General features: G+C 44.7%; 1 protein-coding gene across 1 annotated transcript in view; it reads left to right on the top strand.

Moving 5' to 3' along the window:
* Positions 1-18,108, top strand: part of rasa4 (RAS p21 protein activator 4) — a 283,641-nt gene that overhangs the window by 70,685 nt on the left and 194,848 nt on the right. The window contains exon 5 of the mRNA XM_063031375.1: positions 12,414-12,543. Coding sequence (XP_062887445.1) covers positions 12,414-12,543 — 130 coding nt within the window. The remainder of the gene's footprint in view (positions 1-12,413; positions 12,544-18,108) is intronic.

Genomic DNA, 18,108 nt, shown 5'->3' with positions numbered 1-18,108 from the left:
TGGTACTGGCTACAAACCTGAGCCATGTTGTGCTCCTCGTCTTGTCCTTTCTCCTGGTATTGAGAAGAGCCAATCACAGTTCTGATCCAGAGTATTTCTGGCCTAGGCTCAAATCATAGCTCCAAACTGTTCCTATTGATTTACCAAGGCCTGCCCTCCATCACTGTACCTATTGCCATTCTACATCACAAATTCCTCACCTGGTGACATACCTCAGAGAAATGAATTTGGGATCCTGATCCTCATTTGGAACCCGCCCCCAACCTAAATCACAGGGTTTCAACAATCCACAGGGGACTCTTCCCCAACTTGGACATCCAGTGTACACCTGCTGCTGCTTCAACAGTAGGCTGATATTCCACCTCCACCCCCCTTTTCCCATGTCAACATCCAGTGATGACCTCCCAATTGTTAGCAGGTCTCGTTCTCACAAGACTGGCTGTTCAGTGTATCCCTGTCAAACTTAAGATGTTAGAAGGTTTTAAAAGACAAATCTCCTCCTTGACTTCACCTTCGGTTTCTTCCTTAAATAGAGCCATCATCGTACGATGTGCAAATCAGCCCCTCGGCCCAGTACTTCCACCCTGACTCAGATTCAGATTTACTTATCGCGTGCACACCGAAACCCTCAGCGAAATACACCGTTTGCGTTATGAACCAACACACTGGGGGCAGTCTGCTAATGTCGCCACACATCCCAGCGTCAACATAACATGCCCCCCGTGTTCAGCAGAACAAGAAGCAAAACAACCATAGCAAGACAAGCCGCTTTCCTTCCTCCAGCACATCCACACACACGGACAGTTCTCTAATTCCAGGGCAGGTCTCCAGGCTCCGGCCATTTGGCTTTGACTTCCGAATTTCTGATTGATCATTGGGCTCTGATCCTCAGCACCAACCCCTAGACAAAATAATGACAGAACTCTGAATCCCAGGCACACTGACTGATCTACACCTGTTCAGCTTGCTCACATGGACATTCAATCCCAGGAACTCGGGACGGCCCAACATCCACAGGTGTCTTCCGTCACCCATCAACGAAACTGGCCTTCAAGCGTTAAGTGGAGACATAAGCTCTAGATGTTCCTCATACTATACCCATACCGCTGGCCATGGAGCAGGGAGCAGAGTAGCTGTGCCCACATCACTGACCATGGAGCAGGGAGCAGCGCAGTGATGCCCACATCCCTGGCCATGGAGCAGGGGGCAGAGCAGTGATGCTCACATCCCTGGCCATGGAGCAGGGAGCAGAGTAGTGATGCCCACATCCCTGGCCATGGAGCAGGGAGCAGAGTAGTGATGCCCACATCCCTGGCCATGGAGCAGGGAGCAGAGTAGTGATGCCCACATCCCTGGCCATGGAGCAGGGAGCAGAGTAGTGATGCCCACATCCCTGGCCATGGAGTAGGGGGCAGAGCAGTGATGCTCACATCCCTGGCCATGGAGTAGGGGGCAGAGCAGTGATGCCCACATCCCTGGCCATGGAGCAGGGGGCAGAGCAGTGATGCCCACATTGCTAGCCATGGAGCAGGGGGCAGAACAGTGATGCTAACATTGCTGGCCATGAACCGAGGAGGGAAGCCTCAGATGCGAGTGTTTTCGTCACCCATCCCTGTCACTGGCCTTCAGAAACGGAGCACAGAGTGGAAGCTTGACCTCTAACTCCTCCACATCCCTGTCCCTAATCCCTAACTCCCCTCTTTATCCTTAACGGAGACCACAGCTGGGCGTTATCTTGAAAAAAAAAGTAATAAGAATATTTAGAAATAACGGCAAGAAACAAGAAACAAAAAATGAGAAATATACCCCTTTGCTACCTGCAAGTGCACCAGCTAGTGAATTAAGCAGATCTCAAGCAAAAAAGGTTTATTAATGTTGGTTTCAGGAGAACAGTTTGAATAAGTTTCTTCTTTGCTGCCTATGTTTTTAATTTAATACTTATTGAGATACAGTGTGGAACAGGCCTTTCTGGCCCTTCGAGCCACACCAGCCAGCAACGCCCCCAATTTAATCCCAGGATAATCATGGGACAATTTGCAATGACCAATTAACCTATCAACTGATACGTCTTTGAACTGTGGGAGGAAACAGGAGCACCCGGAGGAAACTCACACGGTCATGGGGACAATGTACAAACTCCTTACAGACAGTGGTGGGAATTGAACCCGGGTTCCTGTACTGTAAATCGTTGTGCTAACCACTATGCTACCGTGCTGCCCCAAGTATCAATTGACTATCAGGTACCCATCTGTGCTAACTCATTTTGCAGACTCGATAGCCTTCCATGCTGTGCCAGTTACCAGCATCAGAGGACATAATTACTCCTGCAACACATGACATAGGTATGACTAGAAGTCATTTGTCTATGCTTTGTGTCCTTGCTGGGCACACAGAGGATTATGGAGCTTTCCGTTTTGCGGCATAATCTGTCGCAGCGTGATTGAAGGGCTGCCTTGCTAAGCACATCCGAGCCTGTCACTGGTGCAGTTAAGTCCCCTTTAATTTAACTGGCCACATTCCTGCAGAGAACTCATCACACCCCTAATGTCTCCCTTTCTATGTGAACATCCATTGCTCCCAGCTCCTAGACCAAAATCTGCAAACCCTCCGCTTGCCTGTGCCTGTTCTGAAGGCCCCTTTTTCTCCTCAAAAATCACGACGCATGCTAAACTTCAACTGATGACCCCAGTGCTGCATGTACAGCCACCCTTCACCCTATGTATCAATCCAACATTTTATTGAGACCTCAGGTTCAGTTTACCCACCAGACATAGATCTGCTAATCCACCTCAAACCCCATCCGCCAACTTTTTGACCCCTTCCAAACTCCAGACTCCAAACTATCAGCCCTTTTCACACCCTCAGCCCCAATTCACCAAATGCTGTTGACACTCAAGTTCCAGGCCTCCAACCTTCGCCATTGTAGATGAGGTACTTGTTCCTAACCCTAATCCATGCTGATATAATGTTCATCAGGTTGTCTGGAGTTAGCTTGGAATGATACTGTTTGCGAAGCTCATAGCCACGGAGGAGATATATCTTCAGAATAGTAATTTTCTTTCTTCTCACCTGCACAGTAAATTGTTCTATTTCACATGAATAATGTACTATTCCTGCAAATAGATTAGTGATAATTATGTCCAGTTTTGAACTATTGTTCCTGGATGCATTCAAAGGATCTGTTTTTCTAAAGGGTTGTAGAAATGTGTTAAGCAAGCTTTGAGACATGAGTTGTCTCCTGGAAATGTTTCCCTGAAATCGTGGCTCCCTTACAAGGCTGCCGAACAGATAATTGAGAAACACGCAGTACTGGCATTGATGGAAAGCATCGACATTCTCCCACGGAGCTAGAGAGTACTGATCCATCAATACCACCTCTATAAAACAACAATCTGTTCATTTTTGCATTGCTGTGTGTTATTTTTCAATAAATGAACTTCTGCTTTTTCATCATCAGAGCAGTCTGTCTGTCTGTCTAGGTACCATATCTGATGCAGACGTTGGTGACCATGGTTTTCCATATAGATCTATCCTTCGTTTTTTGGATGACTTCCATTTCCTCGATATGTAGCCACCTGGCTATGCTTTTGATGTATATAAGCTGAGGTCTTCTCTAGGTTTGCTCCTCTCAATCTTTTCAGAGAATATGAGTTTTTCTAGTTCATCTTTCTGCATGATGTGTCCTAGGAATCTGAGTTGTTTTTCTCTTATTATTGGTATGAGTGATCGAACTGCTTGGGCTCTTCTGAGAATTTCTTCATTTGATGTGTGTGTGGTCCATGATATTTTTAACATTCTCCTGTAGAACCATAATTCAGCTGCTTCTAGTCTCTTTTCCATTGCTGGAGAAATGGTCCAGCATTCACTTCCATAAGTCAGGATGGAATAAATGTAGCACTGCAGTATTCTGTTTTTAGTGTACGTGCTCATCTTTCTGTCTGTTAATATGGTCTTCATTTTTTGGAAAGCTTCTTTCGCCATTGCTATTCTGTATTTGATATCTGTGTCGCAGCTGCCATTACTTGTTATTAGGCTGCCAAGATATTTGAATTTGTTGACTTGTTTGATGTTTGTATTTCTGATCTTGATCACACATTGTGGGATGTTTGTCTTTCTGGAGATGACCATGCTTTCTGTCTTCTTGGTGTTGATTGAGAGGCCTCTGCGATTACTTTCTGCTGCCACTATAGTGAGCAGCTCTTGAAGTTTTGTTTCTGAGTCAGCTATTAGTACAATGTCATCAGCATATCTGATGTTATTTATATTATGGCCTCCAATTGTGAATCCTTTGATGTCTTTGATACTTCTCAAGATATTTTCACTCTACAGATTGAATAAGTCTGGTGAAAAGACACAACCTTGCCTGACTCCTCTCATGATATTCACATACTCACTCACTTCTCCTTCTATTCTGATGGATATTGTCTGGTCCCAGTATAAGTTTCTTAAGAAACCTATATCTTTCCCATCTATGTCAAGATCTTGAAGCATTTCCAGAAGATCTTGCTGTCTGACAGTGTCAAAAGCTTATGTATAGTCAATGAAACATAGGTAGATGTCTTTTTGTACCTGGATGGCTCGTTCACAGATCATCCGTAGCATGAAAATTGCATTTCTGGTTCCAGTGTTTTCCACAAAGCCACATTGTTCTTTACTGATTTCTGGTTTTATGCAGCGTCCTGCTTTCATCATGATTACTCTGAGAATAATTTTTGCCACGTGGCTCATCAGGCTTATTGTACGATGTAACTCACGTTCTGTTGCTCCCTCTTTCTTTGGAAGTGTAATGAACACTGATTTACTTAAATCATCAGGTATCTCCCCATGATCATAGATTTCATTTGCTATTTCTGTTATTTTCTCTATTCCAAAATCTTCTAAGGCCAGTATCATTTCAACAGTGATGTTGTCTGGACCAGTTGCTCTGTTATGTTTTGTTTTATTTACGACTGCTCGAATTTCCGATTTTAGAATGCTAGGTCCTTCAAGATTCTCCTTTATGTTCGGTTTTTTTCCTCTTTGGTCTTCAAAAGGTTCTTTTATATATTCTGTCCATCTGTTTAGGATTTTCCCTTTATTCATAATTAACCTGCCATCTTTTGCCTTGATGCATCCACTTGCCGAGCAAGGTAATTTCCCCGTTAGTTCTTTAATCTTACTGTTCATCAACTTTGTTCCAGGGTTATGGGTTTGTAGCCCTTCTGTCTCTGAGCATTTCTCATTTAGCCATCTGTCTTTAGCTTCTCTGCATTTTCCTTTTATTGTCTTATCAAGTCGTTTGTATTCTTTGCTGTCTCTTAGTTTGATGCTCTGTTTTTATTACATCAGAGCAGTAGCAATAACAATATTGACTTCAAAGCAATTTGTTACATCCAAAGAGAGCGGAGGTGCTATATAAATGAAAGTCTGTTTTTTGAAGCTCTTCTGCAGTAACGTTTATAGGTTCTCAATGGATTGCATCTTCACGCAACGACTAGAAGACTCAGATATCTGTGGCCTCTCTTAGAGTTAATCAGGTCACCAATTTTTCCGGGCACGTGGGATCTGCATCATGAGAATAGCATGGTAACGTATGTCTGAGTATCACCATTGGCTCAGGCTGGGGTTCAGTTTCACCAGCTGAGTAGCTAGGCTAACCCCGTACTGATCTCAGAAGAGGATGTGATGGCTGCCTTTTTCCTGAGGTGCGTACTCTCCTGGTTGTGTTGGATTATGGAAGCAGCCCTGCATACAAATAAAGGCTTGGATTCCTGACTGAAAAAGCGAAGTTGCACAGATCCAAATGAAGCCACGGTAATATTGCAGACTGGACATGGCAGGCTAACTGAGGAGTTCCTTAACTAGCCAAGATGTTCTGATGCATTTTGCAACCGGCGGCAAAGTTAACAAAATTTAAGGTCTGATGCATTCTGTCTTTTTACTCCCTGCATGATAGACGGAAAGGAAGTTCAAGGGGATAACCCCCTACCACCCTGTCCAACTTGGTGCAGGAAGCATTCAATTGTAATTATAGACCAACCAATATCGCAAAAGCCAATAAGAGCTAGGAACAGAATTAGTCCATTTGGCCTGTCGAATCTGCTCCATCATTTCATTATGGCTGATCCATTTTTCCTCCCAACCGATACTCCTGTCTTCTCCCCATAACCTTTCACGCCCTGACTAATCCTGCCTTAAATACACCCAATGACCTGGCCTCCACAGCAGCCTGTGGCAACAAATTCCAATGATTCACCACCCTCTGGCTAAAGAAATTCCTCCTCATCTCTGTTCTAGATGGATATCCCTCTATTCTGAGACTGTGCCCTCTGGTCACATCCACTCTATCTAGGCCTTTCAACATTTGATAGGTTTCAATGAGTTCCCCTCTTAATATTCAAAATTCCAGTAAGAACAGGCCCACAGTCAACAAACACTCCTCATATAATAGCCCTTTCATTCCTGGAGAAATAGTACATGTCCCAAGCTTACTGTCGTGGGCAATTCTCGTGAACATCCTCTGAGCACCCTCCAATCCTTTCTTAGATAAAGATCCCAAAACTGCTCACATTACTCCAAGTGAGGCCTCACTAGCTACATCTTTACATCCTTACTTTTATATTCTATTTCCCTCGAAATGAATGCTAACATGGCATTTGCCTTCCTCACTACTGATTCAACCTGCAAGTTAACCTTTAGGGAATCCCACACAAGAACTCCCAAGTCCCTTTGCACTTTGGATTTTTGAATTTTCTGTCCACTTAGAAAATAGTCTATGCTTTTGTTTCTTCGACCAAAGTGCATGACCATACACTTCCTGACTTTGTTTCAACTCCCACTTCTTTGCCCATTCTCCTAATCTGTCTAAATCCTTCTGCAGCCTCCTTGCATCGTCAACACTACTTGCCCCTCAGTCTATCTTTCTATAATCTGCGAACTTGGCCACAAAGGCAGCAATTCCATCATTCATATCATTGACATATAATGTAAAGAGAAGTGATCCCAACACAGACCCCTGCAGAGCACCACTAGTCACCGGCAGCCAAACAGAAAAGGCTCCCTTTATTCCCACTTTTTGCCTCCTGTCAATCAGCCAAACCCCTAGCCATGCTAGTATCTTTCCTGTAATACCATGGGTTCTCAACTTGTTTAGCAGCCTCATGTGCAACACTTTGTCAAAGGCCTTCTTATGTATTAGTTATTTTTTATTATTATTACTTTCTTCTATATCATGTATTGCATTGAACTGCTGCTACTTAGTTAACAAATTTCATGACACATCCCAGTGATAGTAAACCTGACTCTGATTCTGATTCTGAAAATCCAAGTAAACAACATTCATTGACTCTCCTTTGTCTATCCTGCCTGTTATTTTCTCAAAGAATTCCAATAGATTTGTCAGGTAAGGTTTCCCCTTAAGGAAACTATGTTGAAAGAGCAACAGATTAACCAACCATTACAATATAACTGCTGTGTTTCCTACATCAGTGCAGTGATTATATGAGCTCCTGCAGAAAGCTTAAGTTCTGTGGCATTTATACCTGGGTAGGAAATGCCTGCGACAATGAGCTTGGACATGACCTATTAAATACGTGTAGAAATTTTCAGAACCTGTAAAACAGAACCTAAACCAAAACAATTTAAGAAGTAATCTAGAGAATCTAGATACAGAAAATATTTTTTTTTAATGCCTCAAAATATGCTTTACATGGTTTTTGAGTTAACAAGCCACAGCAAAGAACTTCACCACAAATCAACATTAAAGTCAAAACTATGGGAACTGACTGCTTGGGCTCCTCAAAGCTGCTGAGCTATCGTCTATGTACTGGACCATGGCAAAAAGTAATATCCATGTTGCTTCAACTGCACCTCTTTCACCAACCATGACCTCCTTTTGGTGTTCTATTTGTCTCTGCAGATGTTAATTTATTCAATCAGTCCCTCACTTCCACATTCATCCTTCTGAAGATGTTCGTTAGCTCCAGTTCTGTTGTTGCCCAGTTGTACAGCTCTCACCCTCAGTGCCTCAGTGTATTTGCTTTGCATCATTGAGTAGGTAAGGAACTAGAGTTGGACCTCCTTGCAAGCTTACTTTTAGGAACTGCGCCTCTTGTTGCTCAGCTTAACAAAGACCAGTTTCTTGAGATGTGATTTCTGACCGGTTTACCAGTTCGTGATCTGGTGCTCAGACTGCACTCGATGAATTACTCTATTGCAGGGCAGGAACACAAAAACCCAAATGGCCCAGCAATGTTGTAAAAGGATGGTCCGCCTTTATCTGATCTGAGCTGTACGTTGCTCTGACCAACACCACGTAGTTTGATTCTGAAACCTCTGAGGTGGGTCAGAGAGCCAGTCAGGTGTGAAACAATTATTTCAGGAGACACAACAGTTCTCAGGGCTAACTATGGAGCAATAAAAGCATTCTATCCTGAGGACAAAAAAAAACAACTTAGTTATTGCTTCATTGTGCAAAGTCACTGCCTTTCTAGTGAGACAAGGGACGACTTCGAACAGCAGTTCCTATGGATACAGTCACTTTTTTAAACCATCATCAGATGCTGAGTGGAATTGCAGTCAGTAATCATTGTGGATATAGACAGTTTCTCACATGGAATGATTGTATAACGAGCGGTGTTATTATGATGGAGAATACTTCAATTCTATTGTGCTCTTTCAATTCAAAGTTGTTTGATCAATTGTGTTCATTTTGCATTAAATCACTGGCAGTATTTATCTTGATTATTTCAAATGATTGAGTCACGTGTCATGAAGACAGGTGCAGACTATCGGCTGAATCCTTCCTTGTTTCTGTGTGCCCATCTCTACCCTCATCCACATTCCCTGCCCCGCTCCTAATTCTGGACCAGTCATGAGTTTTGTCACTGATCGTTTTATTTATTTTTGGGAGGACCCCAGTTCTTGGAGGCAGTGCTGAAATCTAGCATTTGCCACCTCATTTCATAATAGCAATGTAGGATAACTGAGTGCTTGTACGAGTCTCTATATTCACTCTCTATTGACAAGTACAATGAAAATGCCTTGTAGAGATGATTTAACCTGGAGGAAAAGGTCTGCATTTAGCCAAGTCTTTCATGGTCTTCACAACTCTGAGGTGTAGTGACCATTGTAATACGGGAATTGACACCTCACACACTGTCCACTGCTAAACAGCAATCTGAAATAATGACTGGGTAGGTAATCTGCTGTGAATGACCATCTCCCAACGCCATAGTCACGTAGCACGGAAGCAGACCTTTCGGCCCATCGGTGGAATACTGACCAAGATTCCCATTTAAGCTAAAGCCATTTGCTAGCATTTCTCAGCTCTTGCTCCACCTTTTTCGTACTGGCCATCTCCCCGCTTTCCAGTTGTTATGAAGATTCTCAACCCAAAACATCGACCGTCCATTTTCCTCCATAGACACTGCCTAATGCCCCTTAAACATTTATACAGCTATAATGTGCCTTCCTCACTTTGAAACTCGCTGCCTTGACTGATGAAGGCAAGTATGCCATTTGCCTTCTCTACTGCCCTGTCCACTCACGTTGCTACTTTGGATGAGCTATGAATTTATACCCCAAGATCCCCCAGTAGATCAATGCTCCTTAGGGTCCTGTCACTTACCTGATCCCTTGCATTTGACCTTTGCAATTGCAATGCCTCACATGTATCTGGATTAAGCTCCTGGCTTTTCTATGCCCCTGTCTCCATCAGATTTTCACCTTACTGTATCCTTTCACAAACTTCTTCACTATCTACATCTCTACCAACTTTTGTGTCATGGAGTCATAGATTTAGGCCCTACGGCCCAACCAATCCATGCCAACAATGGTGCCCACCCAGCGAGTCCCATTCGGCCTCTCCCCTCCACGTACCTGTCCAAGTACAAACAGTCATCTGCAGACTTACTAACCAGCCCATTTATGTCTTTGTCCATGTCACTTGAGTGTATATGTCACAAACAACGGAGGCGACACTTCACTGCAAATCTGCTGGAGTTGTCAGTGATGCCGATGCTCTCAATGCAGCTTCCTCTACACTGGTGAGACCTGTAGTAAATTGGAGGACCGTTTCGTCGGGCGCCTCCTCTCCATCCGCCAAAAGCAGAACTTCCCGGTGGCCTAACATCTTAATCCCAATTCCCATTCCCGTTCCAACATGTTGGTCCGTGGCCTCCTCCTGTGCCAAGATGAGGCCACCCTCAGGGTGGAAGAGCAACACCTGATATACCGTCTGGGCAGCCTCCAACCTGGTGGCATGAACATCGATTTCTCCTTCCAGTTTAAAAAAAACCCCTTCCCTCCCTTCCTCTTCTATTCCCCACTCTGGGCCTTTTACCTCTTCTCACCTGCCTATCACCTTCCCCTGGGTCCCCTCCTTCTCCCCTTTCTCCTCTCCTGTCAGATTCTTGCTTTTCCAGTCTTAACCTTTGCTGCTCACCTGGCTTCACCTATTGCCTTCTTGCAATCCTCCTTCCCACCCCCCCACCTTTTTATTCTAGTGTCTTCCCCCCTCCTTCTCAGTCCTCAAGAAGGGTCTCAGCCCGAAACATTGACTGTTTATTTACTTCCATAGATGTTGCCTGACCTGCTGAGCTGCTCCAGCATTTTGTATGTGTTGTTAAGTGGGCAGGTAGATTCCCAGCTGAAAGACGGCAGCCCAATTGAAATGAAAGGTGTTATCAACTCGTGGAGGGACATAATTAGTGCTTTTAATTTCATTTAGAAGTAGTTGGGTACTGTGTTTTTCCCAGAGTACGCAAGCCAAAAACTCAAGGACATAGGTTTAATATGTGAGGGAAAGAAGACAGTCTGAAGGGGCAGGTTTTTCTGAGGTGGTGGTATATGGAATGAGCTGCCAGAGGCAGTGGTAGGGGGTGGGTACAATTATGTCTTTTAAAAGATATTTGGATAAGAAAGGTTCAGAAGGTAATGGTCAAATGCAGGCCAAGGGGAGCAGCTCAGGTTGGCACCTTGGTCAGAGTGTATGAGTGGGCCAAAGGGCTTGTTTCAGCTCGGTATAACGCTACGATTCTGTGGTAGTTTCTATGCTGTCAATTGCTCATAAGTCTTTCAACTTCTCAATAATTTTCAGTTTTAACTTTTTTTTTGCAGTTTTTAAAAGATGTCTCAACAGCTCGTGTGATTTTACAAGGAATTTACAAGCATTCAGTAGTAGTCACCTCTCAAGAAGGTGGGCCTGAAGGCAGGGCCTCAATGGCTGTCAAAGCTGTCCTTTCAGTGCAGCTGACCATTCGTGCTGAGGGAGGGCTTGGCTCTGTGCCTGCGCCTGGGATTTGCCAGGCATTGCACTCCAGGCAGAAGGATGCCACCTAATCAGAGATCTCAGGGTGTTAGAAGAACTGTTTCAACATCAACGGTTAACTGCCTTAGTATGTGCCCACAGATCTCAGTTCTGTGAGAGGGTCAGGCCGCTTGAAGCTGGAGGTCACTACGTGAAGCCATTTCTGTATCAGTTAAAGGGCACTGAGAAGCCTGCAGTGGAAGTCACACCATAAGTTCGGGACAGTTCATTACCAGCACAGCAATATCTATACACGCTTAGAGGCTTAGAGCAGAATGTGGTGGCATTTATTAGTGTCACAGCCGCAGAGTCTGTGGCCAGCTGTAGTACAGAGACTAATAGTAGCCTCCTCACTTCCCCCTTACCTTACAAACTCCTCTGATTTTCATGTTGCAAACGGTGTAACGCCTCCCGTTCCAGTGTAGCCAGGGAGCGGAAGAGTATGGGACCTACGTGGGTAGGTGAAGGGGATTAGGGTACAAATCAACCATACCTAATCAAGCTGTTAAACTTCTCATGCAACACACACACAAAATATCAGAGGAACTCAGCAGGTCAGGCAGCATCTATGGAGAGGAATAAAGCCAAAGTTTCCGGCTGTGAGTCCTGATGAAAGGCTTTGGCCCGAAATGTTCTATATTTATTCCTTTCCATAGATGCTGTCTAAACTGGCTGGTGGCGTAGTGGCATCAGCGCTGGACTTTGGTCCCGGGTTCGAATCCGGCCGGCTCCCTTGCACGCTCTCCATCCGTGCCTGGGTTGAGTGTCGAGCTAACAACTTGACCTTGTTAAAAAAAACCTGGCGAGGGATGGGATCCGCCAGGTTTCAGATGCCCAAGACACGCTGTATGATGAGCATACCAAAAAGATCGGTGCGAAAAGCTTGTCATGACGGCGCCCCGATGACTCCACCAGGAGTTAAGGGCGCGCACACACACACACACACACACACACACACACACAGATGCTGCCTGACCTGCTGAGCTCCTCCAGCACTTTTGTGTGTGTTACTCTGGATTTCCAGCATCTCCAGAATCTCTCGTGGCGACGTTTAACATCCTGTGCCTGTTTCTGTAAGCTCTGTGTCTGCTTTATTCCCACTAAAGGAACTCTGTCTCCTGTCTAGGTGTGGACAGTTGGATGTCCCTGAGTGAAATTGATCCAGATGAGGAGGTCCAGGGGGAGATCCATCTTCGGATCGAGATTTGCAGTAACGGCTCAACCTCAAGGCTGCGTTGTCACGTGTTTGAAGCAAGGTAGGTGTGGGGTGAAGAGCAGGAGAAATCCAGGAAATGTCTGTGGGATAACTCATTGAACTTTTATGCAATAGGAAAATCAATTTACAAAATCTCTGAGAGACGGTATCTGTAAGCAGAGCTTCACCCGGGCAAGGTTAAGTACCGGCGTATAACAGCTTTGAAGTGCAGAAGGAAGCTGGCAACCTTGTGATAAGAGCACTGATAGTTTGCAGTGATAGAAATGGGGAGTGTCTCTGTGTACAGCTTGTTTCTGTTTTGTATGTATATTTGAATATTGTGTGTGATTAAGTGTGTTGCTTTGTTAGTAATATGTCTCCTCTTGTGCATGTAGTATATGTTGGGAGTTTAGCATAATTTTCATGTCTGTAGGACTATGTAGTGTTTATGCGAGTGTGGATGTGTTTTGTCATGTATTTCTGTGTGTGTGTGTGAGACTGCTTTTACGTCAGTTGAAAGTGTTCCTACATGAGTTTCCTGGTCTATTGGCTGGATGCTTACATTCTCTGCTTTAGTCACAGGGGAAGTGGAAGTGATTTTAATCTGGAGCAATGTTATTAGTGTGCTAGCTGCATTGTAGAGGCTTGGACCAACCCTCCAAATTCCTTGAAATGTTCACAATACCCAATTGTACCATAGAAGTGTGGTTTCTTGCAGACCACAAATAACAATATCCAGCCTGTGATTTTAACTTCTCCGTGCAAATGTTTCAGGAATTTCAACAGTATGAATTTCACGCTAAGTGAAATTACCAAGTAACAAGTTTTGATGGAAAGAGATGTACATACAAAGAAAATAGGAGCTGAACGAGGTCAGTCAGCTCTCCGAGCCTGCCTCTGCTATCCCATAGAATCATGGCTGATTGTCCAGATACTGTTTCCTGATCCACTTTCTTTCCCATAACCTTTGATGTCGTTAGCTTTTGGAACTATATCTAACTCCTTCAATATTTTTAATGACTTGATATCAATTGTCTGCTGTGGTAGAGATTGTCACAGCTTTCCCTTCGGGTGTAGCTGTTCCACATCAACCCAGTCCTAAGTGGTTTACCCTAAATCAAAGTTCAAGAGTCAAGATTCAAGTACACTTATTATCAAAGAATATATAAATTATACAACCTTGAGATTTGCTTGCTCACAGGTAGCCACAAAGCAAGAAACCTGAAAGAAACCAATTTAAAAATATTAGAATAAAAGACCAACAGCTGATACACAAGAGGGAGAGAAAAAAGCACAAAACGTGCAAACAATTGAAGTGAGCAACATTCCGAGCCACAAATTGAGTCCTCAGATTTGAACCTCAGAGTAGGCCCAAAGCCTTGCTTATCTGTTCATTATATTAGCAAGTACAAAGCACAACAGCCGTGCCAGTCTTCATAGACTCGGTACCATAATGAGAGAGGAGTGACCATCGTAGAGAATGAGAAAAATCAGTTCTTGCCCTGGATCCCAACACCCCGTCTTTTCAGTCTATCTGGGCCGGCGTTTAAATTGACCAAACGATGGAACAGGGAAAGGCTCCAGCACCCTGAAGAGGAGAGAACATCACAGAGAGCGAGCAAAATAGGCTCTTGCCTCCGATCTGGGCCAGCTTTTAAATTGTCTCAACAGCATATCGTACCTCGCACTGCGACCCGGGCAGTGCTACAGTGAAAGACTCTGGGCCTAGACCATACTTGCTCCGGGTCCCAATTTCGCCGTCCAGCCCAAAGCTGCTCTCAACCTCTTCAAAGCAACTTGGTGCCCAGAAGGATCCAGACTCGCAGTCAGGCCAGTTGTAAAGGCAATGAATTTCCTCTGCCTGGGCCCAGACTTTTCCTCTTGGTGCCCTGAGTGCTCCAGCCTCACACTTGGGCCAGTTGTACAGGCATCTGTAACGTTGCAGAACTCCACCTGCAACGATTCTGCAACGCACCATTTCAGCTCGTGCCCCAAGCTCACTTCACCATTGCTCGCCCCTTCACTCTTTGCAATGATAATTTAACACAAATTACCTCAGAAAAGGTATTTTAGTGATGTTTTTAGTTGGATTTCTTAGCTTTTTAACTACTAGAGAGCTGTCACATGCGTTCGGTAGTGCCATCTTAACCGCCAAAATAAATTTATCATCCAAGTATATACATGTCACCATGTGCTATCTTGAGATTAATTTTCTTGCAGGCATTCACAGTAGAACAGAGAAATTCAATAGAATTAATGAAAAATTACACACAGAGACTGACAAACAACCATTGTGCAAAAGAAGACAAACAATGCAAATAGAATAAATAAATAAATAAATAAATAAATACTGAGAACATTGAGTTGTAGAGTTCTAGAAAGAGTCTATAGGTTGTGGAATCTGTTCAGAATTGAGAGAAATGAAGTTATCCATGTTGCTTCAGGAGCCCTGTGAATTGAAGGGTGGTAACTGTTCCTGAACCTGGTAGTGTGGGTCCTAGTTCCTCCTTCCTGATGGCCACCACGAGAAGAGAACATGGCTTAATGGTGGGGAGAGCTTTGCCCATGATGGACTGGGCTCTACCCACTCATGTTTGTAAGCTTTTCCATTCTTGGGCATTGGTGTTTCCATACCGGGTTGTGGTGCAACCAGTCAGGATATTTTCCACTGTGCGTCTATAGATATTCATCAAAGTTTTGGATGACGTGCCAGATCTGCAAACTTCAAGGAGGTAGTGGCACTGTGGTGCTTCTTTGTGATGGCACTTGCGTGCTAGTCCCTGGAGAGATCCTCTGATGTGATAACACGACAGAATTTATCGTGTCCAATAAATTCTGGACACCTCCGCCTCCGCCTCCAATTCCTGAATGAGGATTGGCTCGTGGACCTCCACTTTCCTCCTCAACTCTTTGGTTTGCTGACGTTGTGTAAGATTATTGTTGTGGCACTCAGTGAGTTCTCTAAACTATAGTGGGTATAAATACAGCTGCTCCAATCTGTCCTCACATGCCAGTCCTGCCACTCCAGGAGTTAGTCTGGTGAATCTTCCATAGCAAAAATATCCTTCCCCAGATAGGACCAAAAGTACATAAAGTATACAAGGAGTGCTCTCCTTATGCCCATCTGCTCCAAAACATTCCAGTCACTTTGACAAGCATTATTTCCCTTTTGATGACCCTGTGCTGACCTTTGACCAATCCTATCACTATTTTCCAACTTCTTTGATCTTTAGTAATAAGGTAGCAATTCCTTCATTACCAGTTTCAGGCTAAGTGGTCTATAATTCCTGTTTTCTCTTTCTGTTTTTTAAATAGTCTGGCTATAGTAACTACCCTGCAATCCAGAAGAACTAATCTAGAGTCAAAAAGAATGATGAAACATAACTATTGATACATCCATTATTTCTAGGTCACTTTCTTCAGTATTCTGGAGCACATTCTATCGGTCCCTGAAGATACTCTTCACGTCCGCTTCATTAGGTATCTCCTGTATCTCATAAAGTGGCCACTGAGTGTATGTTAGTGGTCTCGCACTACTGTAGCCCATCCACTTCAACAGGGTCAATGTGTTGTCATACTCATAGTCATACTTTATTGATCCTGGGAGAAATTGGTTTTCATTACAGTTGCACCATAAATAATTAAATAGTGATAAAACCATAAATAATTAGATAGTAATATGTAAATTATGCCAGGAAATAACTCCTGGACCAGCCTATTGGCTCAGGGTGTCTGACCCTCCAAGGGAGGAGTTGTAAAGTTTGATGGCCACAGGCAGGAATGACTTCCTATGACGCTCTGTGTTGCATCTTGGTGGAATGAGTCTCTGGCTGAATGTACTCCTGTGCCCACCCAGTACATTATGTAGTGGATGGGAGACATTGTCCAAGATGGCATGCAACTTGGACAGCATCCTCTTTTCAGACACCACCGTCAGAGAGTCCAGTTCCATCCCCACAACATCACTGGCCTTACGAATGAGTTTGTTGATTCTGTTGGTGTCTGCTACCGTCAGCCTGCTGCCCCAGCACACAACAGCAAACATGATTGCACTGGCCACCACAGACTCGTAGAACATCCTCAGCATCGTCCGACAGATGTTAAAGGACCTCAGTCTCCTCAGGAAATAGAGACGGCTCTGACCCTTCTTGTAGGCAGCCTCAGTGTTCTTTGACCAGTCCAGTTTATTGTCAATTCGTATCCCCAGGTATTTGTAATCCTCCACCATGTCCACACTGATGCCCTGGGTGGAAACAGGGGTCACCGGTACCTTAGCTCTCCTCAGGTCTATCAGCAGCTCCTTAGTCTTTTTCACATTAAGCTGCAGATAATTCTGCTCACACCATGTGACAAAGTTTCCTACCGTAGCCCTGTGCTCAGCCTCATCTCCCTTGCTGATGCATCCAACTATGGCAGAGTTGATGCATTCAGAGATGATCTTCTTCACACCACTGCTCTAACAGTGGTATTTGAGTTGCTGTCAAATAACTTGAACCAGTCTAGCCATTCTACTTTGACCTCTCTCATTACCAAGGTGTTTTCACCGACAAAACTGCCTCTCACTGAATGTTTGCAGCAACGTTCTCTGTAAACTCTAGAAATTGTTGTGCGTGAAAATACCAGGAGATCAGCAGTTTCTGAGATTATCAAGCCACTCCAAATGGCACCAACATTCATTCCAATGTCAAGGTCACTTAGATCACATTTATTCCCCATTCTCATGTTTTGTTTGACCAACAACTGAATCTCTTGACCATTCCTGCATGCTTTTATGCATTCAGTCAATCAGTATATATTAACCTTCAATTTAACCAACACTGCTGCAATGATGATGCTAATTTTATTCATTTCCTCCCAGTTACTGGACCCACAGTCCCCTGATCTCCCAGTTACTGGACCCAGGATCCCCTGATTTCCCAGTTACTGGACACAGAGTCCCCTGATCTCCCTGTTGCTGTCCCAGGGTCCCATGATATCCCAGTTACTGGACCCACAGTCCCCTGATCTCCCTGTTACTGGACCCACAGTCCCCTGATCTCCCTGTTACTGGACCCAGGGTCCCCTGATCTCCCAGTTACTGGACCCACAGTCCCCTGATCTCCCAGTTACTGGACCCAGGCTCCCCTAATCTCCCTGTTATGGACCCAGGGTCCCCTGATCTCCCAGTTACTGGACCCAGGGTCCCCTGATCTCCCTGTTACTGGACCCAGGGTCCCCTGATCTCCCAGTTACTGGATGCAGGGTCCCCTGATCTCCCAGTTTACCAGACCCACAGTCCCCTGATCTCCCTGTTACTGGACCCAGGCTCCCCTGATCTCCCAGTTACTGGACCCAGGATCCCCTGATCTCCCTGTTTACTGGACCCAGGGTCCCCTGATCTCCCTGTTAGTGGACCCAGGGTCCCCTGATCTCCCACTTACTGGACCCAGGGTCCCCTGATCTCCCTGTTTACTGGACCCAGGGTCCCCTGATCTCCCAGTTACTGGACCCAGGGTCCCCTGATCTCCCTGTTTACTGGACCCAGGGTCCCCTGATCTCCCAGTTACTGGACCCAGGATCCCCTAATCTCCCTGTTACTGGACCCAGGATCCCCTGATCTCCCAGTTACTGGACCCAGGATCCCCTA

This window comes from Mobula hypostoma, chromosome 23 (genome assembly GCF_963921235.1).
Source record: "Mobula hypostoma chromosome 23, sMobHyp1.1, whole genome shotgun sequence".
Taxonomy (NCBI): Eukaryota; Metazoa; Chordata; class Chondrichthyes; order Myliobatiformes; family Myliobatidae; genus Mobula; species Mobula hypostoma.
The sequence above is the reverse complement of the archived record's forward strand: the minus strand, read 5'-3'. Positions and strand labels throughout refer to the sequence as shown.